This window comes from Pseudophryne corroboree, chromosome 10 (assembly GCF_028390025.1).
Source record: "Pseudophryne corroboree isolate aPseCor3 chromosome 10, aPseCor3.hap2, whole genome shotgun sequence".
Taxonomy (NCBI): Eukaryota; Metazoa; Chordata; class Amphibia; order Anura; family Myobatrachidae; genus Pseudophryne; species Pseudophryne corroboree.
Window position 1 is genome coordinate 328,325,063 of NC_086453.1, and position 26,920 is coordinate 328,351,982.

General features: G+C 46.0%; 1 protein-coding gene across 2 annotated transcripts; it reads left to right on the plus strand.

Annotated features, from left to right (window-relative positions):
• Positions 1 to 771: 771 nt before the first annotated feature.
• Positions 772 to 25,037, plus strand: MPZL3 (myelin protein zero like 3). 2 transcript variants are annotated; one of them, XM_063943590.1, is made up of 7 exons: positions 772 to 870; positions 1,151 to 1,231; positions 4,376 to 4,542; positions 10,262 to 10,475; positions 11,372 to 11,534; positions 21,393 to 21,492; positions 23,533 to 25,037. In XM_063943590.1, the coding sequence occupies exons 2-7, from the start codon at positions 1,177 to 1,179 to the stop codon at positions 23,548 to 23,550; spliced, it is 717 nt and encodes a 238-aa protein (XP_063799660.1). In that variant the 5' UTR covers positions 772 to 870; positions 1,151 to 1,176; the 3' UTR covers positions 23,551 to 25,037. The 2 variants fall into 2 exon arrangements, with proteins under 2 accessions (XP_063799660.1, XP_063799659.1); XM_063943589.1 differs by lacking the exon at positions 772 to 870 and having other exon boundaries at positions 893 to 1,231.
• Positions 25,038 to 26,920: the final 1,883 nt, after the last annotated feature.

Below are 26,920 nucleotides of genomic sequence, written 5' to 3' on the forward strand. Positions count from 1 at the left end.
ATTCAAAAGTTGCAGTACACCCTTTTGTTTCAAAAACAGTGCAGGAAATGGGAAAACTGAATACTCTAGTAAGGTATGGGTGAGGTGGGTTATCTTTTAGGGTATGCACCGAACATGGGCGCCATCTTGAAATCGGCCATCTTGAATCTAAGACAGTTTTTTTAAATGGGGAGGGGGTCATATAATCATGTAACATGTCAAACAACATCAAAATTTGCTGAAAAGTTTATTGCTGCAAACAGATTTGAAATAGCAGTTATGGTTCAAAGGTCACAACACTTGTTTTGTTGCAGGTGACTGAAGATGGCTTTGACAAAAGAGGAGAGAATTTAGGTCATTTTGATGTCTGGAGAACAAAGTTTCCGTGTCATAGCTGCAGATTTTAACAACCGGCACCCAGTTACACGACTCCCTTTCCATTTGAAAAAACTGACTTAGATTCAAGATTTTTGAATCACCCTGTATACGCACAGTACTGTGCAAAGTTTTACGCAGGTGTGGAAAAAATGCTGCAAAGTATGAATGCTTTTAAAAAATTGAAGAGTTAGTAGTTTATTTTTATATTATATTAGCATAGGCGGTTATTCAGGATGGATCACATATAAGCGATCTCCTGTGGAGTTTCCCCGATTATCGGGAAACTGCGCAGACGCAGGACCGGTTCTGCGCACTAATTGAAGCATTCGCTATCTTATTTCATCATAAAACAGTGATATTACTGCCTCTAATGAGTGGATAATTTGGGTATTCAGCTGTAATGGTGTGATGTCAGTTTGCACCATAGTGAAGTGGCAGGACCTGTTTGTGGTGCAGTAATTAGCAGAGGGAGGACAGGGCGGAGAGAGCACCGTGTGATGTAACAGCAGCTCGGTAAATAATCTGTTAATAGGTTACCTGTTAAATGCAAAGAATAGGAAATACAAAACCTTATAATCTCTTTAACAAGGTGACTGAAAGCAGAAAGTTGAGAAGCCAAGGCAGCTCACCCAGCTCTGTGTGATATCCTGGGGAGATCTGCTGTTATATTATTAGTGAATGGAGGCAGGACACTCAGGGCAGTGGGGGCCGGCTGTGGAGTGACTCACCTGTGCACAGGTCTGGTGTCACCTGCATCACATCCGCTTACACACCTGTCTCACCTGTCCGACAGGTCTGCTGAGAGAGGGGAACAGAAAGATGGAGCTGCACTGGGAGAGAGGGCTCCTGAGCCGGCTGCTGCTGCTGATAGTGGGTAAGTGGCTCAGACATAATGAGACCCTTCTGGTTCTCTGTTCATTTATATCTGATATATTTAAAGTCACAGGCACCTCGGTATATACCAGGAAGCTCCTAGTACCCTTATGTCCCAGACATCTGTATCTCCAGTCTGTAAGGATACACATTCCCAGTGTCTCTACAATCCCATCCTCAGGTGGTCCCAACAGGTCACGTTTTTAGTATTGCTATCTGCGGAAACGGGGGATTATTACATTTACTAACCCAGTAAAATAGTTTAACTCCTCTGTATACAGACATTACCCGCAGAGGAACATGTTACCCTTCCCTGGCACAGTGTGTACATGTTACCCTTACCTGGCACAGTGTGTACATGTTACCCTTACCTGGCACAGTGTGTACATGTTACCCTTACCTGGCACAGTGTGTACATGTTACCCTTACCTGGCACAGTGTGTACATGTTACCCTTACCTGGCACAGTGTGTACATGTTACCCTTACCTGGTATAGTGTGTACATGTTACCCTTACCTGGCATAGTGTGTACATGTTACCCTTCCCTGGCACAGTGTGTACATGTTACCCTCCCCTGGCACAGTGTGTACATGTTACCCTTCCCTGGCACAGTGTGTACATATTACCCTTCCCTGGCACAGTGTGTACATGTTACCCTTCCCTGGCATAGTGTGTACATGTTACCCTTCCCTGGGGCGTTGTGTACATGTTACCCTTCCCTGGCGCGTTGTATACATGGTACCCTTCCTTGGCGCATTGTGTACATGTTACCCTTCCCTGGCACAGTGTGTACATATTACCCTTCCCTGGCACAGTGTGTACATGTTACCCTTCCCTTGCGCAGTGTGTACATGTTACCCTTCCCTGGCACAGTGTGTACATTTTACCCTTCCCTTGCGCAGTGTGTACATGTTACCCTACCCTGGCGCAGTGTGTACATGTTACTCTTCCCTGGTGCGTTGTGTACATGTTACCCCTCCCTGGTGCGTTGTGTACATGTTACTCTTCCCTGGCGCATTGCGTACATGTTACCCCTCATTGGCGCGTTTTGTACATGTTACCTTTCCCTGGCGCGTTTTGTACATGTTACCATTTCCTGGCGCGTTGTGTACATGTTAACCTTCCCTGGCGCGTTGTGTATATGTTACCCTTCCCTGGCGCGTTGTGTATATGTTACCCTTCCCTGGCACATTGTGTACATGTTACCCTTCCCTGGTGCATTGTGTACATGTTACCCCTCATTGGCGCGTTGTGTACATGTTACCCTTTCCTGGTGCATTGTGTACATGTTACCCTTTCCTGGTGCATTGTGTACATGTTACCCTTCCCTGGCGCATTGTGTACATGTTACCCGTCATTGGCGCATTGTGTACATGTTACCCTTCCTGGTGCATTGTGTACATGTTACCCTTCCCTGGCGCATTGTGTACATGTTACCCCTCATTGGCGCACTGTGTGCATGTTACCTTTCCCTGGCGCGTTGTGTACATGTTACCATTCCCTGGAGTGTTGTATACATGTACCCTTCCTTGGCGCATTGTGTACATGTTACCCTTCCCTGGCGTATTGTGAACATGTTACTCTCTCCTGGCGCGTTGTGTACATGTTAACCTTCCCTGGCGCGTTGTGTACACGTTACCCTTCCCTGGCGCGTTGTGTACATGTTACCCTTCCCTGGCGCGTTGTGTACATGTTACCCTTCCCTGGCGCGTTGTGTACATGTTACCCTTCCCTGGCACATTGTGTACATGTTACCCTTCCCTGGCACGTTGTGTACATGTTACCCTTCCCTGTGCATTGTGTACATGTTACCCTTTCCTGGTGCATTGTGTACATGTTATCCCTCATTGGCGCATTGTGTACATGTTACCCTTCCCTGGTGCATTGTGTACATGTTACCCTTCCCTGGCGCATTGTGTACATGTTACCCCTCATTGGTGCACTGTGTGCATGTTACCTTTCCCTGGCGCGTTGTGTACATGTTACCCTTCCCTGGCGTGTTGTATACATGTTACCCTTCCCTGGCGCATTGTGTACATTTTACTCTCTCCTGGCGCATTGTGTACATGTTCCCCTTCCCTGGCGCATTGTATACATGTTAACCTTACCTGGCGCGTTGTGTACATGTTGCCCTTCCCTGGCGCGTTGTGTACATGTTACCCTTCCCTGGCACATTGTGTACATGTTACCCTTCCCTGGCACGTTGTGTACATGTTACCCTTCCCTGGTGCGTTGTGTACATGTTACCCCTCATTGGCGCATTTTTTACGTTACCCTTTCCTGGTGCATTGTGTACATGTTACCCTTTCCTGGTGCATTGTGTACATGTTACCCTTCCCTGGCGCATTGTGTATATGTTACCCCTCATTGGTGCGTTGTGTACATGTTACCCTTCCCTGGCGTGTTGTGTACATGTTACCCTTTCCTGGTGCATTGTGTACATGTTACCCTCTCCTGACGCGTTGTGTACATGTTACCCTCTCCTGACGCCGTGTACATGCAACCCTTCCTTTGTGTGCATACATGTTACCATTCCCTGGCACGTTGTTATTGTACATGTTACCTTTCCCTGGCACGTTGTTACTGTACATGTTACCTTTCCCTGGTGTGTTGCATACATGTTACCCTTTCCTGGCGCATTGTGTACATGTTACCCTTTCCTGACGCGTTGTGTACATGTTACCCTCTCCTGGTGCGTTGTGTACATGTTACCCTCTCCTGGCGCGTTGTGTACATGTTACCCTCTCCTGGTGCGTTGTGCACATGTTACCCTTCCCTGGCGCATTGTGTAGATGTTACCCCACATAAATGAGAAGTAGAATCTGATTGGTTGCTATGGGTAACATCCCATTTTAAATAGAACTCCCATCTTAGTATCTATCCTGTGTGTATATATAGAGGGATGTAATATATTTAGATATATTTAAAATATAGATAGATAAGTACATCCTTTATATATTAGTATAATATGTGTGTTTGTGTGTGTGTGTGTGTGTGTGTGTGTATGTATATATATATATATATATATATATATATATATATATATATAATATTATATTACACACCCTCACATATATATTTATTTATTTATTTATTTCTATGTGACTACAGTGTAATGGATGCTTCTTTGTCTGTCTGTCTCTAGGCGCCCCAAGCGTGCTTCCCATAGATGTCCGGGCAGGCTCCGCAGTATATGGGGTGGTAGGAGAGTCCGTTAGGTTATGGTGTACCTTCTCCTCCAATTACCCCCTATCTGACTCTGTATCTATAACCTGGACCTACCGTCCTGAAAAAGGAGGTTCAACCATCACTGTGAGTATGAGCTGTATTACTTTTATAAATAAGAGTATTTTAATGAGCCATATACAGATGGAGCCCTGCTCATCTATCCCTTTAATAGGATTAACTGAGACTGGGCAGTCGGACTTAATCCCCTGTTGAATTGTTCTCTCTGTATTGTATTGCACCTGAGAACAATAGATGAAGGGCTTATGCTAATAAACCTTGGTGCGCCTAGGTGCAGCAGAGAAGGCTAGATGAGCGTGGCTCCATCTGTACCTAAATAACATATTGTTCCTACGTGAGAACACTTCTCGGGTGGGATGTAATGAAGTCCAAGTTCAGTGGCCGTGCGGGATGCCGGCTGATCTCGGACGTTTTTTTTAAAGGGGCAATCATTTACAAGGCTAAACCATGCCTTGTAAATGATTGCCCCTTTATAAAAAACATCCGCGTTTGGCCGGCATCCCGGGAGGCCGCTGAACTTGGACTTCATTACATACCGCCCATCATGTCATTTGCAGGTATCAAAAAGATAAATGGTGCCATGCTTTCCCAGAGCCTGAGGTGGTTGCCCTTACTGTATATTAGCAAGTAGTGGCATTTTCCCAGTGTGTTATGACTGGGCAACTGGAAACCCCCCCTGCATTTGCCTATGTATTATGACTGGGCAGCCCAACCTCTGTCTATTGACTGTAAAACAGGGCCTGGCCTGCTGCAGGGACTATTCACAACTCGCTCATCCTCATTTCATGAGTGTCAAGAGTGCAGGTTGTGGGCACCACACATTTTGGGTTTCTAATTTTCTACAGCTCACCCCCATTCTATACAATGAACATAGCTTGTGTTATGGATACTTATGGTCTCCCAGATGTGATAGACAGAGGATTCCATCTTAAGGGGTCCATACATCATCGGGGCAATTTCCCGTTCAGCCGACGGCGGGGTCGCGGTATCAGGGAAATCCAACATGTTGGAAATCCTTGATTCTCCAATTCTGAGATGATCGGGATCGGCGAGCCAGGATTTTTAACATGAAGTTTTTTTGCCTATTCCATGATGGATCATCAATGTCTGCTGATCTGCGTTTTTGATTGGCGTCCGGCCACTTTGGGAGTAAATTTCAATTAAATCTTTGATAGTTCTACATTGGAACAGGAAAATATGAAAAGCTGAAGGCTGGGGATGGCATTTATAGCCGCTGTGGGTACTGTCTGCAGTCACTATAGCTAATGTACAGCAAATGTAAAAGGGTAATAGGCCCTACACACCCGCCGAGGTGCCCGACGGCCGACCTAGTGCGGGGAGGTGGTGACGTTTCTTCCCTCCCCCCCCCCCCCCGTCACCCGAATCCATAACCCTGCATGCTCATATGGACGAGATTGTCCATATTGGCATGCATGTATAAGCGACCCGGTACCAACGATGAACGTGCGCATCGATCATAGTTGGTGCCTACGCACTGAATGATATGAGCGAGTTCTTGTTCATTAATGAACGAGAACCATCATATCGTTCAGTTAGATCTTTCAGTGTGTAGGGTCATTAAGAAATACCACTGCCTGACGTAGAGGTGCTAGTAATGCATTTATCATGTGTTTCATAACAGCCGCTGAGGACTTACCTGGGGACAGATCAATGTGTGGTACTATGGGCACAATAAGTCAAGACATAATATTATATCTTATTGTGATGATGTAAAAAAATTGAGTGATGCTCATTTTGCTGCACCTCAGTGCTCTGGGCATTGGCGTTTCTATAATGGGTGCAATGTGTGCGGTGCACACGGGCCCCTGGGTCCAGGGAAGCCCACATCGCACACATTTATATACTTGCCTTACCAGAGTCCAGTGGCGGAAGCAGCGTCCGCTGCGGAAATCGCTGCCAAAATGGCTGCTGCGCATGTGCGGTAGCCAAATTGGTCTCCGGATCATGGCGGGGGCCATGTTTCTGGAGACCTGCGCATGCACAGTAGACTCCGGCACATTGCCAGAGTCTACAGCGCCGTTAAGAGGAGGGGGCCCACCCGGAGGTGCACATGGGCCCCCTCCTCTGTAGAAACGCCCCTGGCTCTGGGGTCACAGTTATTTAATTTTTAACATAGTTACATAGTATCTATGGTTGAAAAAAGACAATTGTCCATCGAGTTCAACCTGTTTGTAGTCTCCTATGCAGGATTATTTTATCTAAAATTTTATGACTGATGCTGCTGTCAGCCGTTGCATTATATCCCTTTTTATAGTAACTATAGTGCATGACTATGCACCATAACCCTGGATATCCTTATCCATTAGGAATTTAGCTAACCCATTCTTAAAGGTGTTGACAGAGTCCGCTATTACAACTCCCTCAGGCAGGGAATTCCATACACGTACTGTCCTTACCGTGAAAAAGCCTTTATGCCGTATTGTGCGGAATCTCCTCTTCTCTAACCTGAGCGAGTGTCCACGAGTCCTCTGTGTTGATCTAACCAGAAACAGGTCCCGCGCAAGCTCGGTGTATTGTCCCCTTATATATTTGTAGATATTGATCATGTCCCCTCTTAGTCTCCTCTTTTCCAGTGTAAACATGCCTAGTCTTTCAAGCCTTTCCTCGTATTCCAGCGTCTCCATGCCTTTAATTAGTTTGGTCGCCCGCCTCTGAACCTTTTCTAGCTCCATGATATCCTTTTTGTAGTAGGGAGCCCAGAGTTGTACACAGTATTCAAGTTGTGGCCTCACCAGTGATTTATATAACGGGAGTATAACACCCTAGTTCCTTGCATCAATTCCCCATTTTATGCATGCTAATATTTTATTAGCCTTCTTTGCTGCAATCCTACTTTGGGTACTGCTGCCTAGCTTGCTATCTATTAGAACACCTAAGTCCTTTTCCAGTACAGTATCCCCTAATTTTACCCCATTCAGTATGTAGGTGTTATTTTTGTTCCTGCTACCACAGTGCATTACCTTACACTTGTCTGTGTTGAAGCGCATTCTCCATTTGGCTGCCCATGCTTCTAATTTAACTAAGTCATTCTGAGGAGACTCAGCATCCTCCTCTGTATTTATAGCCTTACACAATTTGGTTCATCTGCAAAAATTGACACCATGCTCTCTAGACCTTCTGTTAGGTCGTTAATGAAAATGTTGAACAATAGCGGTCCTAATACTGAGCCTTGTGGCACACCACAATTTGAAAGCGATCCATTAATCGCAGCGCGCTACTCCCTATTATCTAACCAATTTTTGACCCAAGTGCATATTGCGCTTCCTAGCCCTATTTCTTGTAGCTTGAAGAGAAGTCGCATGTGTGGTACTGTGTCGAAAGCTTTGGCAAAGTCTAAAAAGATTACATCCACCTCTTTACCTTGATCGAGGTTTGCACTTACTGTTTCATAAAAACCAAGTAAGTTTGTTTGACAGGATCTGTCCTTCACAAATCCATGTTGATTCCTTTTAATGACCTTATTGGCTTCAAGGAACTTCTGAATACTATCCCTTAGAATACCTTCCAGTACTTTCCCCACTATAGATGTAAGACTAACTGGTCTATAATTACCCGGTTCAGCTTTACTTCCCTTTTTGAATATAGGCACTACTTCCGCTATATGCCAGTCTTTGGGAATCATACCTGATATAACTGAATCCTTAAAGATCATAAATAGGGGTTTTGCAAGAGTGAAGCTCCATTAGAACCCTTGGGTGAATTCCATCAGGCCCCGGTGACTTATTAATCTTTAAATGTTTTAATCGGTCACAGACTACCTCCTCACTTAAATAAGTACCTATCAGTGGGATATTCTTATTATTGATATTGTGTTAGTCCCTGAATTGGGTCCTCTCTAGTAAATACTGTTGAAAAAAAACAAATTTAGTGTGTCTGCTATGTCATTATCATTTTTGATTAAGACTCCCAGCTTGTGTTTTAAAGGGCCTGTACTCTCCTTCTTTAATCTCTTGCTATTAATGTATTTAAATAATTTTTTGGGCTTCGCTTTGCTTTCCTTTGCCACTAGTTTTTCAGTTTCTACTTTAGCCGCTCTTATTTATTTTTTGCATATTTTGTTACATTCCTTATAGTGCTGAAATGATTCCGCATTCCCATCAGATTTGTATTTTTTAAATGCTCGCCTTTTCTTGCCCATAAATTCCATAATCTTTATATTAAGCCACATCGGTTTATGATTTTTAATCCTTTTTTTGCTGCTCGTAGGAATAAATATGAGAGTATTTTTAGCTAGCAGTGATTTTAGTACCTCCCATTTCTCTGTAGTATTTGTTCCTAGAAACAAACCTTCCCACTCAATATCCCTTAAAGTTCCCCTCATCCTTTCAAAGTTGAGCTAGTATAGGACTGTGGATGTGACCATATTGTGGTCGCTGTTTCCTATGGGCTCCCCTACTATAATATCTGATACCAATTCCCTATTGTTTGTTAATACCAGGTCTAAGATTGCATTGTACCTAGTTGGTTCCTCAATTAGTTGAACTAATTAGTTATCATTAAGTGTGTTTATAAACATATTGCCCCTAGCAGTATCACATGAATCGTTTTTCCAATTTATCTCTGGATAGTTAAAATCTCCCATCACTACTATGTCACCTACTCCTGCTGCTCTTTCAATTTGCTTTAGTAACAATTCCTCATCAGATACGTTAATACCAGGCGGCCTGTAGCATACACCCAATACTAACTTTTTTATTCCCTTTTTGCTGCATGCAATTTCTACCCATAACAACTCGACAGTGTCTACAGTCCCCTCCTGCATATCTTCCCGTATATCAGGTTTTAAAAATGGTTTTACGTAAAGACACACCCCTCCACCCCTTTTATTTAGTCTGTCTCTCCTGAGTTTCTAATTTCTTAATCTCCATAGAGTTGTCTTTCCTTGCTCCTCCTTTATAGGTCAGATATTTTCCCCATAGATTGTAAGCTTGCGAGCAGGGCCCTCCTACCTCTATGACTGTTATTACCCAGTTTTGTCTTCTCATTGTGTCCAGTATAAAGCGCAACGGAATTTGCTGCGCTATATAAGAAACTGTTAATAATAAAATATCTAGCGAGTGGACTACAAGGCTACGTATATAATGCCTAGGAATACAAAGCCATCTGTAATAGCCTAATTTGCAACCTAAAATTACAAGACTGTGCAAGATATGAGGGCTGATATATCAAGCAGTGTAAAGAGTGGAGAAGTGGACCAGTGCAGATGTTACCCATAGCAACCAATTAGCCTTATTATTATGTATGTATTGATGTCAAATATTGAAGTACTATCTTCTATATTTTACATCAATCCCTCTACAGTGACACCACTGAATGGATACTGCATGTGAATGTTTATCTATCTATCTATCTATCTATCTATCTATCTATCTATCTATCTATCTATCTATCTATCTATCTATCTATCTATCTGTCCACTAAGATTTATCAAGCCTTGGAGAGTGATAAATTGCACAGTGATAAATGTATAGTAAATACAGGTTGTAATCAAGTGTTGGAAAGTGGTATAAAGTGAGACACCGTGTTCTTTTCTTGTCTTACTACGTACTCGGATTCCTCTAATACAGTGGTTCTCAAACTCGGTCCTCAGGACCCCACACGGTTCACGTTTTCCATGTCACCCAGCAGCTGCACTGTGTATCACCAACTGTCACATTTCAAAAATCTACAGGTGACCTGCAAAACATGAACCGTGTGGGGTCCTGAGGACCGAGTTTGAGAACCTGTGCTCTAATATGTCTGTTCTATTCCGCACAATCCCCAGCTCATGCACTACCAGGCAGAGGCCTACCCCTTTCCAAATGATCCCTTCAAGGACCGCGTAAAGTGGGATGGGGATGCCAGAGGCGGAGATGCCTCCATTTTGCTGGAGAACCTAAGGCTGACAGACAATGGCACCCTGTCCTGTCAAGTGAAGAACCTGCCCGTCGATGTCCATGGCAATGTGCCTCAGACGAAGCTGACAGTCACTCTGGAAAGTAAGAATGCGTCACATTATACTGAAGCGGTGTGTAGGAGCCTGCAGACTATACAGGCCATGGGAGGGCACGGTGGGGAGGAGAGGGGTAGTTCTCATTGCTAGCAGCAATATTACTAGTGTAGTTCCACTCTTTCATTCTAATATAGAATGGCTTTTTTAGCGGATGCGTTTGGCATCCCGTCGGTTGGGATGCCGGCGGTCATGTGACTGATGCCAGAATCCCGACACCCCACCGGGACACCGAGAGCCAACATCCCGAAGGTGAGTATTGGGGTGGGGGTTAGGGCCTGGGGTGGGTTAGACAGTAGAAGGGGGGGGGGTTAGCCCGGCACTCCCGAAGGGTTAGCCCTAGCCGACACCCCCGGAGGGTTAGGGAAGGGGTAAAATACTTACCCCCGTCCAGTGTCTGGATGCCACACTCTGTTATTTGACCGCCGGCATGTCATACCCAAAACGTTTTTAGCTGAGACTGCAGCCTGCTATGAAAGCTGCATAGTTAGCCTCCCAAGAGTTATAGGGCAGATGTATTATGTCTGGAGCAGGGATAAAGAAGTGATAAAGCAGTGATAAGTGCAAGGTGATAACGCACCAGCCAATTAGCTCCTAACTGTCAATTTACATATTGAAGCTGATGGTTCATGTGTTATCACCTGAGTCCCAACTTATCACTGGTTTATCACTTCCTTATTCCTTCTCCAGGCTTAATACATCTGCCCCTATATTTTTTGTAGGCTAATGATTGTTTGTTACAGAGATACATTGAAACCGTGGTTTAACATTAATTTATTTCCTAAGAATATTAACCCGTTGTCCTCATGTGCACATGTTGTCACTTCAGGGACCCTGCTTGGGAAGTATCATTGTCATTGTGTAACTCCAATATTTTCTTGTCAGGCCTCTCCTTTAGATTCAACACGGTCCTCTTGCTGTCGGCTCTGGTGTTCATTCCTTCTGCTGTGGTCTCCTTGATACTACTGATAAGGATGAGGAGGGCGATCAAGAGGGACAGACTCAGGCACCAGAAGATGCAAAAGTCGCCTATTGAAGACTCCCAGGAGTGAGTGTGACTGAGATTTCCAGTGACAGTCTTGTATATAGTCCTTGATTTGGGATGTGGTTTGGTCACTATTCCGACGCCGGGATCCCGAACGATGACTAGTCCGACGGTCGGCAACAGGGACTATTGTCCACAACACCCATAGAGTTGGAAGAGAACCTGTATGAGCCACCGAGCCCTCAAGGAGCTTTGTTGCTCTCGCCACCCTCCCCTCCCGCTGGTCATCTAAAGGCCGGGATCCCACCGGCGGTGTGTCCGTGTTGTATTACTCAGTTTGGCTGCCTTTAGAGTAGACCATAGCAAAAGTTCATGTTTCAGGTCCATTAGCACTTAAACAGTTCTTATACTCTTCAAAATATGGCTCAAAATATGGCAAACAAAGACAGTGGTGCTGGTCTTACTTTTACTTCTGTTATGTCTTCTATAGAGGTTTTGGAAGGCAAACCGTTTTAGTACACATGCATGTAACAATTTGTTATACTGTACTTCTTGTTGGTTCGATCACTTAGGGGTCTATTTACTAAACATTGGAGAGAGATAAAGTACCATCCAATCAGCTCCTAACTGCTGTGTTGGAAAAATGACAGGAGCTGGTTGGTTGGTACTTTATCTCCGCCCACTTTATCTCTTTCCATGGCTTAGTAAATAGACCCCTTAATGACCATACTGAATCAAATTTGCTGTATGCCAGGCCAGCCAAATCTAACCAAGTGCACCAAATCATGTTACCTACCTACACACAGGTGAGTTATATCTGGCGCCAATGTATGTCCAATTTTGATATCTTCAGTTCTTGAACTTTCACCTAGTTAACAAACCCGTATTGCTCAGCAGGTGGGGGAGATTTAAAGGGGGGAATTCAAATAAGGCCGAATCCATTCACCCGACCAAATATGCGCGGCAGCTGCCATGTGTTACCGCAGCAGGATCTTGCTCAGAGGTGTTCCCTACCCCATAGTGAATCAGCCGGACGAAGGGTGCGAGAAGCGCTGCTATTGCTGGAATTTAAACGCCATGGCAATTCGCACCTTTCACCCGCATTGCAACAGGCTTTGTTCCAGATACAAAGTTATTTGCCTTCCTTTTTTTTTTTTTTTGCTTTCAATGAAAAATCCAATCGCATACGGTGCGCAGGTAACCTGCAAAGCATATATAGGGCACTTCATGAGTAATATGTAAATGAACCCTAAAAATAAAACCAATCTCTTCTTATATTTCCGCATACTGAATAGAGTGACTGGTTCTCACGTCATGGCTGAATGGACAGCACGTGTTGGGAGGGGAAGAGGTCTCTCCAGGAGTGCTGGCTGGGTTGGGACATGGGTCAATATTTAACGTAGCCTCATGTTAAATCTATTTGTATAAGGCTTATCAGAACACTCTGTTATGCTGTAGGAGACCATAGTTTTTTCTTTCTTTTTTTCAGCTCACTGTGGGGTATATTCATTATGAAAAAATTGTGCAATGAGAATGAGAATTTTCAATTCTCATTGTATTCTCTCACAGTTTTTTCAGTATTCATCATGCCCCCATCATAAAATGATCACTTCCAAAAAACTGTTTTTTTTTTGTGCAGCTCCACTACCCGTCTGCACTCCCTCTCCACATTCTCACCACCGGGCAGGGTTGGACTGGCCCACAGGGGAACAGGGGAAACCACCAGTGGGCCCCACTGCCTGTGGGCTCACCTCCTCCTCTAGGGATTAGGTTCCAAACTGTATTCTAGTGCACTTTAATTATACATTATACATACAGTATGTTCCCTTATACTGCACAGGACTATGGGCCCAGCCCATGCACTCCCTTACAGTTAGCCGGGCCTCTGTGGTGGTTGGCCACACCTCCACTATTGCCTGGCCACACCCTTATGCATGGGCCCCTACCACTGCATTACTGCGGTGGGCCCTTCTTGCCCCAGTCCGACACTGCCACCGGGTGTCTGCTTTCCTCCCTGCAGCCTCTCCTTAGTGTTCCTGCATCCCCCTCACATCTCCCACAGCCTCTGAACCCCCCCCCCCCTCTCCCCCGTACCCGCATCCTGCACCTGGAGCAAAGGACACCGCCTCTCTCCTACATCCTCCCCCACACAGAAGAGGGCAGCGGGCACCGAAGGTCCCGGCAGCAGAGGTCACTGAGGCAGATGTCAGCCTCTGCCGTGTCTCCGCTCCCTCCACAGCCTCTGCCCCTGTGCCTGCTATGGATTCTCTCCCATGTCGGGATATCAGCCACAGCCGCTACCTCCTCTGCCCCCACCGCCGGCATCTTAGCACCGGGGCTGCCCGGCTGCAGGAAATAGGATTTTAATTACCTACCGGTAAATCCTTTTCTCGTAGTCCGTAGAGGATGCTGGGGTCCACATTAGTACCATGGGGTATAGACGGGTCCACTAGAAGCCACTGGCACTTTAAGAGCTTAATGGTGTGGGCTGGCTCCTCCCTCTATGCCCCTCCTACCAGACTCAGTCTAGAAACTGTGCCCGAGGAGACGGACAACTTCGAGAGAAGGATTTTACACAGATAGTGGTGAGATTCACACCAGCTCACACAGACAAGGCAAACCAAGCTAACCAGCCTGAAAACTCAGCAACAGCTGAAACATTACTGAACCAAGTAATAACGCAGTACTTAACTAGTAACAAAGCAGTACTGAATCAAGTAACCACTGCAGGATAACGAAGCGCTGGGCGGGCACCCAGCATCCTCTACGGACTACGAGAAAAGGATATACCGGTAGGTAATTAAAACCCTATTTTCTCTTATGTCCTAGAGGATGCTGGGGTCCACATTAGTACCATGGGGATGTACCAAAGCTCCCAGAATGGGAGGGAGAGCGCGGAGGCTCCTGCATAACTGATTGACCAAACTTAAGGTCCTTAGAGGCCAAAGTATTGAACCTGTAGAATTTTGCAAACGTGTTCGACCCCGACCAAGTAGCCACTCGGCAAAGCTGTAAAGCCGAGACACCCCGGGCAGCCGCCGAGGAAGAACCCACCTTACGAGTAGAGTGGGCCTTAACAGATTTTGAACACTGCAATCCTGCCGTAGAATACGCATGCTGGATAGTAAACCTAATCCAGCGAGAGATCGTCTGCTTAGAAGCAGGACACCCAAGTTTCTCGGGATCATACAGGACAAACAGAGAGTCCGATTTTCTGTGACGAGCAGTCCTCTTCACATAAATTTTCAGAGCCCTTACAACATCCAAGGACTTTGATGGAATTGAGGAGTCAGTAGCAACTGGCACCACAATAGGTTGGTTGATATGAAAAGCCGACACAACCTTTGAAAGAAACTGCTGACGTGTCCGGAGCTCAGCTCTATCTTTATGGAAGATCAAGTAGGGGCTTTTACAAAACAAAGCTCCCAGCTCCGACACACGTCTACCAGAAGCTAAGGCCAACAGAGTGACAGCCTTCCACGTGAGAAACTTGACCTCAACCTCCTGTAGAGGTTCGAACCAGTCCGATTGGAGGAACTGCAACACCACATTAAGATCCCAGGGTGCTGTAGCGGCACAAAGGGAGGCTGGATGTGCAGAACCCCTTTCAAAAAAGTCTAGACCTCAGGGAGGGAAGCCAGCTGTTTCTGGAAGAAAATGGATAATGACAAAATCTGGACCTTTACGGATTCCAACCTCAGGCCCATATTCACACCTGCTTGCAGGAAGAGGAGAAACCGTCCCAGTTGAAACTCAACCATAGGAAACCTCTTGGATTCACACCAAGATGTATACTTCTTCCAAATGCGATGGTAATGTTTAGATATTACTCTCTTCCTAGCCTGTATCAGGGTAGGAATAACCTTGTTCGGAATGCCCTTCCGAGCTAATATCTGGCGTTCAACCTCCATGCCGTCAAACGTAGCCGCGGTAAGTCTTGATAAGCCAACGGCTCCTGTTGTAGCAGGTTTTCCCGAAGAGGAAGAGGCCTCGGATCTTCCAACAGTAGACCCAGAAGATCCGCGTACCAAGCCCTTCTTGGGCAGTCCGGAGGAATGAGGATTGCCTGAACTCTTGTCCTCCTTATGAGCTTTAGAATCCTTGGAATGAGTGGAAGTGGAGGAAACCCGTACAATGACTGGAACACCCACGGAGTCACCAGGGCGTCCACCGCCATTGCTTGCAGGTCTTTTGACCTAGAACAATACCTCCGAAGCTTCTTGTTGAGGCGGGAGACCATCATGTCTATTTGGGAACCCCCCAAAGAATTGTCAACTCTGTGAACACCTCTAGATGGAGATCGTGTCTGCTGAGGAAGTCCACTTCCCAGTTGTCCACTCCCGGAATGAAGATTGCTGACAGCGCCAGCGCGTGTCTTTCTGCCCAGAGGATGATTCTTGTTACCTCTGACATTGCAGCTGTGCTCTTCGTTCCGCCCTATCGGTTTATGTATGCCACCGTCGTTACATTGTCCGACTGTACTTGAATGGCTCGATCTCACAGAAGATGTGCCGCTTGGAGAAGACTGTTGTACAGGGCTCTTAGTTCCAGAATGTTTATTGGAAGACTGGATTCCAGACTTGACCACCTGATTTGGAAGGTTTCCCCTTGAGTGACTGCGCCCCATCCCCAGAGACTTGCATCCATGGTTAGAAGGATCCGTTCCTGAATCCCAAACCTGCGGCCCTCCAGAAGGTGAGGTATTTGCAGCCACCAGAGGAGTGAAATCCTTGCATTCGGCGACAGACGTATCCTCAGGTGCATATGTAGATGAGAACCCGACCACTTGTCTAGGAGATCCAGTTGGAAGGATCGAGCATGAAATCTTCTGTATTGTAGAGCCTTATAGGAGGCAACCATCTTCCCCAGAAGGCGAATGCACTGATGAACCGAAACCCGGGCTGGCTTCAGGACATCCCGACCATTGTTTGTATTACCAACGCTTTCTCCTCTGGTAGAAACACCCTCTGTGTCGAGGATCATCCCCAGGAAAGACAATCTCCTTGTCGGCTCCAAATGTGACTTTGGAAAATTCAGGATCCAACCATGTTCCCTGAGCAGACGAGTCGTGAGAGCAATGGACTGCAACAACGTCTCTATCAGCAGATCGTCCAGATATGGAATTATGTTCACTCCCTGTCTGCGGAGGAGAACCATCATCTCTGCCATCACCTTGGTGAATACCCTCGGTGCCGTTGAGAGACTGAATAGTAGTGCCTGAAACTGCTAGTGACTGTCTAACAGTGCAAATCTGAGATAAGCCTGGTGCGGGGACCAAATCGGAATGTGGAGGTACGCATCCTTGATATCCAGGGATACCAGAAACTCTCCCTCTTCCAGACCTGAGATCACCGCTCTCAGAGACTCCATTTTGAATTTGAACTCCCTCAGATAAGGGTTTAACGATTTCAAGTTCAAATTCGGTCTGACCGAACCATCCGGTTTCGGTACCACGAAAATGTTTGAATAGTAACCCATGTGTTGCGTATGAGATGGAACTAGAACAATGACCTCTGACTTTTCCAATTCTTGGATGGCTTCCTGTAGAATAGCCCTGTCTGTCAGTAGAGCTGGCAAGCCTGATTTGAAGAACCGGTGAGGCGGGAGTTCTTGAAATTCCAGTCTGTACCCCTGGGACACAATATCCTATACCCAGGGGTACAGACTGGTGGATGCGAGGCCGGACGACACCCAGACGTGGCTGAAACGTCTGAGCCTCGCATCCACCAGTCCGTCCTCCAGGCTGTGCGGTCCACCGTCATGCTGAGGCTTTTGAGGAACCAGAAGCAGACTTCTGGTCCTGGGAGCCTGCAGGTGCAGGCTTTTTGGATTTTGCACGCCCACCTCTAAAGAAGGTGGTAGGAGGCTTGGACTTTTCTGTCTTAGCGGTCCGAAAGGACTGCGATGCAGATGAAGAAAAAGGTTTCTTCATAGACGGCGTAGCTGAGGGAAGAAAAGGTGACTTACCCGCTGTTGCCATGGAAATCCACGCATCCAACGCTTGCCCAAATAGAGCCTGACCTGTGTAGGGTAGGTTCTCCACACTTCTCCTGGATATGCCGACCATTGGCGTAGCCAGAATCCCCTGCGAGCTGAGACAGACATGGAAGATATCCTTGCATTCAACGTGCCCAGGTCCTTCATGGATTCCACCATGAATCCCACAGAGTCCTGTATGTTACGTAAAAACAGTTCAATGTCACTTCAATCCATTGTATCTAAGTTCTCTAGTAACGTGCCTGACCACTTTACTATAGCTTTTGAGATCCATGCACAGGCAATAGTAGGCCTTAACGCCACCCCTGAAGCAGTGTATATGGATTTGAGCGTAGTGTCAATCTTACAATCAGCTGGTTCTTTTAACGCGGTAGATCCAGGGATAGGTAAAACTACCTTTTTTGACAGTCTGGAGACAGATGCGTCAACTATGGGTGGGTTTTCCCATCTTTTTCTATCCTCCTCAGGGAAGGGAAAAGCAACCAGAACCCTCTTGGGGATCTGGAATTTTTTCTCCAGGGATTCCCAGGATTTTTCAAATAAAACATTTAATTCTTTAGACGCAGGGAAGGTTAGCGAGGCTTTCTTATTGTCTGTGAAGTAAGCCTCCTCAACCTGCTCAGGTGGTATGTCAGTAATGTTAAACACGTCTCTAATGGCCTCAGTCATGAGCTGCACCCCCTTAGCCAGGGATGCCGCCCCCCTCAGCACATCCCCGTCACCGTCTGCCATGTCAGAGTCGGTATCCGTTTCATCTTGCATTATCTGGGCAAGTGCATGTTTCTTCGGGTATATGCTAGTGGGTTTAGAAGGAATAGAAATAGAACCTGACCAAACTGCCATAGATTTCTTTAAAACCTGAGTTTTAGTCTCTGTATGAGCTACCCTAGTAGAGATCTGAGAGATCATTCCCTTAATAGAAGTCAGCCATTCTGGCTCAGTAATAGGAATCTGAGACAATACATTACATTCCTGAGTACATGGAATGGATTCCTCTGGGGATGAAACGTCCTCTGCAGCATAAGACACAGAGTCCCTGGACTATGTGAGAAAACATACACCACACTCACACAGGAAAATGTCAGACACAGTTTCCCCCCCAAGTACCTTCAGAGAAACACAGAGTTTGGAGCCAGCACACACACGGCGCTCAAGTAGGCTGTATAACTAACCTAACGCTGACTGTGTACCTTAATAGACTACACAGATAATACACAGCCTCCCCCCCTTCCCCCTCTACAACCCCCTGGTACCGCACAGGATAGTTGGAGTCGTCTGGAGGGACAGCACTCCCTGTCAGCGTCTCTGATGCTGTATCTGCAGGGAGAAAAAGTGCTGAACGCTGCTGGGTCCGCTCTGCGGAGAAGCTCCGCCCCCTGGAAATGGCGCCTCTTCCCGCAAAAGATTATACTGGCCTGAGGATTTTGATAGCAGCGTTACCGAGGTCCCTGATAGCCTTGAGTGACCAGTGTAGGGTATCTGCGCTGAATCAGGGTGCCCCTCATAGCGCCGCACTATGTACCGCTGAGCTCTCCGGAGCGCAGTTAGTACTGCGCTACTACCCTGTGTCCACCATTCACATCGGCTCCCCGCTTGTCGGGTCACCGGTGACTCACTCGCTACCGGAATCTTCTGACTCTGTTAGGGGGTGGCGGCATGCTGCGGGAGTGAGCGGTCGCCTCGGGCAGCTAACGATCATCACCCTCAGGAGCTCAGTGTCCTGTCAGCGGAGATAATGGCCATTAACCTCTCAGGGTTGGACACTATTCCCCCTCTAAGTCCCACAAAGCAGGGAGGCTATTGCCAGCAGCCTCCATGTACCTAAACTCTAATGAAAAAAATAAAACTAGAAAAACTCCTATGGAGTTCCCTTAGCTGTGACCGGCTCCTCCGGGCACATTTTCTAAACTGAGTCTGGTAGGAGGGGCATAGAGGGAAGAGCCAGCCCACACTATTAAACTCTAAAAGTGCCCATGGCTCCTAGTGGACCCGCCTATACCCCATGGTACTAATGTGGACCCCAGCATCTTCGTAAGAGAAATCGCTCTGCAGCTGCGGCACCCCGCCTCCTCACCGTTGGGACATAGGTCTCTCTGCAGCTGAGGCCTCCCCTCCTCCCCACTGCCGCCGACATCATAGTACCCACCGCGGGGACATATGTATATGTGTCTCACTGTGACCTTCCCACCCATCCACACCGCCGGCACTTTAGTACCGGGGCGGCCCGGCTGCAGAGATTGCGCTGTAGCATCGCCCCCCCCCCCTCCTCCCCTCATCCCCATACCCCTCATCTCAGGATGGTGAACAGTTTCACGTTCAAACTCCGAGTTTGATGAATGTCACAATGTAGAAATTGTGACTTTTAAAGGATGATGAATATGCCCCTCTGTTTCTCTCCATTTATTATCTATATGTTACAGTTCTGTCAGTCTTATCAGTGTTAAAACAATAAACTTTAACATTATTTATTAACAGAGGTTTGTATAAGCACAGATAGAGAACTGAAGCATACAATGCCACAGCCATAGAGCCTTGGTGAGCCTCATACCTAGGACTTCAGTGCTACTACTGCCCACAATGTTGAGTTCTTAACAATGTATCTCAAACATGGATATTTTGGGCACAATTCAAGTGATTATTGCGCCCGATCTCCCATCTAAAGTGACGGGAGATCACTGGGGCGATATATATTAAATGGTATGTCTTTATCGCGCTGCTTGCGCCAATAGAGGCTGGGTTTAGCCACGTAAAGCAGCTAAACCTGACCAATGCGCTGGGCGCGTTCGCTAAAAATGCAGTTTGGTCGCCCAAACGAGTCACTTTTTGCCCAGGGGTGGCGAGCTGAAATGCAGGCACTGGCAGCCATCGTGCCCAAATGGAGCTACAGAAAAACATTTGTATTCCCTTTGGCTCAATTAATTGCATTTGTTTAAGTGCAATGCTTGTTTTATAATATTTACTGTATTGAACATTTTTATTGTTTAGTCACATACTAACCTGTCACAGGGTTGAATTCAGCATCATAGGTTGCAGTAGGAAACAATATTAGATTTTTTGTTATAAATATTGCGACCAGTGCGCCTAACATGTGGTTCATACATTTCCACTTGGACTGCTTGTAGTACACATGTTATTTCTTCCTGATTTCAGTTTTGAACTATGGGGGTCATTCCGAGTTGTTCGCTAGCTGCCGTTGTTCGCAGCGATCAGGCTAAAAATCGGCATTTCTGCGCATGCGTATGCTCCGCAATGCGCACGCGCGACATACGGGTACAAAGTCCTTTGTGGTTTTACACAGGTTCTAGCAACGTTTTCATTCGCACTGGCGGCCGCAAGAAGATTGACAGGAAAGGGGCGCTTCTGGATGTCAACTGACCGTTTTCAGGGAGTGTTTGCAAAAACGCAGGCGTGTCTGAAAAAACACAGGCGTGGCTGGGCGTTCGCTGGGCGGGTGTATGACGTCAAATCCGGACACAAATAAGCTGAAGTGATCGCAAGTGCTGAGTAGGTTCAGAGCTACTCAGAAACTGCACACACTGTTTTTGCAGATCTCGGCTGCACATGCGTTTGCACTTCTGCTAAGCTAAAATACACTCCCCAGAGGGCGGCGGCATAGCGTTTGCGCGGCTGCTAAAACTAGCCAGCGAGCGATCAACTCGGAATGACCCCCTATATAACCACATGATGTGACTGCATTTTGAATGACCGTTTTTGCTTATCTGCAGCCTGGTCCTGTCACATTATGGATTTCTGTGCCTTTACCTTTGCTGCTCCCAGTTTTCTTCCTCTCTTGTACCTTTACAGTACTGAAACTAGCCAAAATGTGGTGTTTATTATGAATGTGTTTTTTGTTTTTTTTCTCACGAATACCTTTTTATTACATTTTTTGTTATGCTGTATAATGTGGTGCTTTTGTTCTTGCAGTTGTATTTATGATGAGAACATTACCACTCCTCTGCACCGCGATTCATCTGTGAAGCAACACGACGGATGTTTAATGCGTCTTTGCCGGAAATGTGATGATGTAAGTTAACTAAATGATATTTGCTTAAAATTTCACATTTTCCATTGTTCTACGTGTGTGTGTGTGTGCGCGCGCGCGCACGCACGCACGCACGCACGCACACACACACTGCCATCTATATGAGTGCTAGCGAGTGCCCCTTTTCAGTTTTCTTTCAGGCAATGGGCTAGACACAGTTGCTTAGTGGGCAATTCCTAGGACTTGGTGTGACCGCATGTACAGTTGTGCTTATAAGTTTACATACCCTAGGAGAATTTGGGATTTCTGGCCATTTGTCAGAGAATATGAATGATAACTCACAAACTTTTCTTTCACTCGTGGTTAGTGGTTGGGTGAAGCCATTTATTGTCAAACAACTGTGTTTACTCTTTTGAAATCATAGTGACAACAGAAACTACCCAAATGACCCTGAGCAAAAGTTTACATACCCTGGAGATTTTGGCCTGATAACATGCACACAAGTTGACACAAACGGGTTTGAATGGCTACTAAAGGTAACCATCCTCCCCTGTGATCTGTTTGCTTGTAATCAGTGTGTGTGTATAAAAGGTCAGTGAGTTTCTGGACTCCTGAAAGACCCTTGCATCTTTCATCCAGTGCTGCACTGACGTGTCTGGATTCTGAGTCATGGGGAAAGAGGCTACTATGGGGCAGAAAATTAACAACTTGAAAATTAACAACTTGACCCCATCAAAATGTTGCTATGGGGCCCACAAAGTTCTTGCTATGCCCTTGCCTGGAGTGGATGCAGAATTGCACCCGCAGTGCATCCATGGAACTAAATGTGTATATTCGCCCGTATGCACGTTGGTACGCATCTTTGTTGCTGGACTGGTTGTATCTGTACGCTTGGTTTCATGACAGTTACCATCAACATCACCACTAGTGCATCAGAGGCACCATCGCAAGATGAGTCTGGAAAGTGGCGTAACACTGTTCACACTCCACCAACATACTGTCTGTAAACACTGCATACATGTGAATGCGCCATTACCACCCGGTTACACCTCTTCATCTGCTACTGAGCTGTGCACGAGGTGGCATTGCCCATAGTTGGCATTCACTGATCCCTGGACCACGTGCAAGATATGTAGGCAAAACTGATTTGTTAAACTCTACGTTGCCCGTTTGCCTGTTAGTAATACTCAGGGGGACATTTACTAAGCAGTGATAAGAGCGGAGAAGTGAGCCAGTGGAGCTGCCCCATCAACCAATCAGCAGCTCTGTATCATTTTATAGTATGCAAATGACAGATGTTACTTTAGTACTGATTGGTTGCCATGGGCAACTTCTCCAGTGGCTCAATTTTCTCCTCTTATCGCTGCTTAGTAAATGTCCCCGTCAGTCTTGATTTATTACTTTGCTTAGAGCATGCCAGTGATATATTTGTAAAGGTTAATAAATAGGGCCTGCATTTTGGAAGTATATTAGAGCGGGATCCAGTCACATTGTCGGCAGTTACCACATCAACATTCAGAGTGTCAACACCAGATTTTCGACATGGTTCTGAAATATTGCAATGTGAAATATCAACATTCTCAAAATGCTGACGGTTATGTTTAGGCGCCGCCTGGAGGATTAGGATTTAGCAGTAGGTGGAGGGTTGGGTGAATGGGATGGGGATTGGGAGGTTAGGGTTAGGCAGTAGGGGTAGGGATATGAATTAAAGATAGGGATAGGCAGAAAATACTCATCCAATCCCCTGCTCCGTCTTACATCTGCACAGGACGTGACGGTCAACTGTCTGCCGGGACCCGAGGGCCACTGCAGCCACAAGGAACCGCTGGGCCACCGGGAATGTTATGTTGACATGTCAAGTGTGTAGACATGATGACATTCTCGTGTCAACATGATACCTGTCGATCTGACATACCACACCCATGAGCGCATGTTAAATAAGTCCACTGTTTATTGAATATACAATATTCAAGGCAGCCGTATCGAATGTTTTGGAAAATGACACTTTTTGTTGTTCTTATACTGCTGTAGTTCCTGTTTATTGGCCACGTTAACTTAAAACCTTTACCCTTTTGGTTTTAGGATTCAGATGATTACTGAGAAGACGCAGTGGGAATCTTGGACATATATGGAGTAACGATGAAGGAAAAATATAAAATAGAGAGGAGGAGTGCGTCTTACATGGTCTTTCTTTAATCCCAAATTTTGGGATATGAATTTCCCAAGCAAGTTTTTTATTTATTTTTTTAAAAGCATTTTAAGACAACGATAGGAAAAAATGTTACGATGGGGACTTCCAACGTTAACGCATACGGTGATTTTTTTTTTAATGTCTGATAACACCTTGATATAGACATACCTTCTTTGTCAGCTCGGTCTATTTTGCTATTGGACTTCACAAATTTAGTTTAACAAGTGCCTCCTGGAACCCCTCTCTGAAAGCCATGCGAACACTATGTAATACCAGATGTAGTATTGGGTCTTCCATGTTTTATGTTTTTATTTTTTTGCCTGCTGCTTTAGAGTTGTCTATTATGGGAAGGTATTACATCACTCTTAAGGGTTCAGACTCCTAAGTCCTAAATTTAAAAGGTCAATGCTTTTAACAGGAAACATGGGCCCACACGGGCCAACATGTAATAGTGTGAGAGGTGCGGGAAGTATTTTTAAAGCGGTAATCATTTACAAGGCAAAACCGACCTGGTTTTGCCTTGTAAACGACTGCCGCTTTAAAAATACGGGCATACTCGCAGAACTTCCCGCACAGCCTGCACATTGCAGGCTCTTACATATTGCCCATGGGGTGTTCCACTATTAAATGCATTGGCCTTTTAAACTTCAGGCTTAAACACACCACAATAATTCCCTGGAGCGATCCCTTTAAATGTGTAAAGTGTAAATATTGATTTCTGTTTACTAATGCCATTATTTGGAAATATATTTAGAAAATCTGCCATCAACACCTCCTTGAAAGACTGCTTGGTATGGCTCATGGGTAGACAGAGCTATAAGTAGGTGTGTGCGACCGGTTCCGCCACACAGAGCGCAGGGCTTTATGGGAGTCAACGTTGCCACCTCATGTCTGCTGCAGCACCACCAAGAGCGTTCCTCTAGTCGCTTCAGACAGGCACCCTGCAGCCAGTACAGCCAATCAGTGTGTCTCCAGGACGCTCCGGTCAGCCCTGCACTTACAAGTGCTGTTGGCACCGCCCCTTTTGTGCATCATGAAGTCAGGTGCTCAGAGGGCGGGCCATCACGGGGCACATTTGAGCCCTGTTACAGCGCTGTATGTAGGTGCTATATATACATATACTGTAGATATCCATTCATATTTTTTTACTATATAAATATGGGATTAAACGTACCTGTTTTGCTGCCTGGGAGTATGTCCTAGCAGGCACAACCTCTCCAGTGTGAAGTTATCTTTATTTGAAATGAAATAAATTTTGTTTCAGACAATAGTTAAATGAAGAATTAGATTTGTTTTGTTTGTTTTTTTGTTTAAATATTTTACCTGGATACATACTGTATTGTTAGTGTATATATGTTCTTTTCTTTATGGTGTTCATTTTGCTACATTGATGAATATGCTCTAAATTATATTTTTAATAAAACTTATTTCTTGAAATAATTATATTAATATTGGTGATCATTTTCTTGTGTTTTTGACACTTCAGTTACATTATTGTGTATAATGAGGTTTATGCGACTTTAGCGTTCACAACTAGCACAGTCACGCTGTAGCTACTCTCTCCTGGTGTATTTGAGGGGTTCACTACGATATGCCGGCGGTCGGGCTCCCGGCGCCCAGAATACCGGCGCCGGGAGCCCGACCGCCGGCTTACCGACAGTGTGGCGAGCGCAAATGAGCCCCTTGCGGGCTCGCTGAGCTCGCCACGCTACGGGCACGGTGGCGCGTGCGGGATCCTGTCAGTCGGCATACTGCAGACCACCCTATTTGAGCCTGACACATTGGGGTATATTTACTAAGATTCGTATTTCTGCCGATTTCAGCCGAGATCAATCTTTTTGTAAAAAAAACACACAGTAATTTACAAAACTACCGTGGTTTTTCAATTCGAGTCCACTGATGTCGAAGTAATTCGTATTGTCGGGCAGTGTTTTATGGGAGAGAATAGTAAAACACTGCCGGACTTAACACAATGATGCCCGGCTGAATCAGTGAGATCTGTGCAGGGATTCATTGTGTACAGTTTGTGAAACACTTAAAAATCAAAACAAAAATTGTGTGGGGTCCCCCTCCTGAGCATAACCAGCCCTGGGCTCTGTAAGCCAGTCCTTGTTGTTAAAATACCAGGGGGGGGGATTTGTAGGGTTCCCCAGCATTTATGCAACCAGGATCAGGCTCTTGGTCCAGTCCTGGTTCCAAAAATACGGAGGACAAGAGACGTAGGTGTCCCCCGTATTTTTTAAACCAGCACCGAGCTCCACTAGCCAGGGAGATAATGCTACAGCCATGGGACACATTAATATTGGTCCCTGCGACCGTGGCATTACCCCCCCAACTAGTCACCACTGGCCGGCATTCCCTGGGGGAGTGGTGAAGCCCAAGGCTGCCCCCAGCACCCCTGGGCGGTGGGTGCCAGGCTGACAGCCATTAAAAGTGTAAAAAAAAGAATTTTGTCTTTTGCTGTGGAACTACAAGTCCCAGCAAGCCTCCCACCACATGCTGGTACTTGGAGAACCACAAGTACCAGCATGCAGGGAATTAGCGGGCCCGCTGGTACCTGTAGTTCCACAACAAAAGAAATACCCTCCAAAAAAACACAACACTCACACCGTGATAGTACAAGTTTATTTACACAAACATTCACTCTTGCACACTCACACTTGCTTACCTAGTGTCCCACAGAGCCCATCGGTCCCCTTGTCAATGTAGAATCCATGGAGTACCTGTAAATAAAAAATAAGATTTTACTCACCGGTAAATCTATTTCTCGTAGTCCGTAGTGGATGCTGGGACTCCGTAAGGACCATGGGGAATAGTGGCTCCGCAGGAGACTGGGCACAACTAAAGAAAGCTTTAGGACTACCTGGTGTGCACTGGCTCCTCCCACTATGACCCTCCTCCAGACCTCAGTTAGGATACTGTGCCCAGAAGAGCTGACACAATAAGGAAGGATTTTGAATCCCGGGTAAGACTCATACCAGCCACACCAATCACACCGTATAACTCGTGATACTATACCCAGTTAACAGTATGAAATATAACTGAGCCTCTCAACAGATGGCTCAACAATAACCCTTTAGTTAGGCAATAACTATAAACAAGTATTGCAGACAATCCGCACTTGGGATGGGCGCCCAGCATCCACTATGGACTACGAGAAATAGATTTACCGGTGAGTAAAATCTTATTTTCTCTGACGTCCTAAGTGGATGCTGCGACTCCGTAAGGACCATGGGGATTATACCAAAGCTCCCAAACGGGCGGGAGAGTGCGGATGAC

Excerpts from the sequence above, each read along its gene's own strand:
- MPZL3 (XM_063943590.1), top strand. The coding sequence starts at position 1,177 with ATGGAGCTGCACTGGGAGAGAGGGCTCCTGAGCCGGCTGCTGCTGCTG. Across the intron at positions 1,232-4,375 it reads GCTGCTGCTGCTGATAGTGG|GCGCCCCAAGCGTGCTTCCC; the intron begins GTAAGTGGCTCA and ends GTCTGTCTCTAG. Across the intron at positions 4,543-10,261 it reads AAGGAGGTTCAACCATCACT|CTCATGCACTACCAGGCAGA; the intron begins GTGAGTATGAGC and ends CACAATCCCCAG.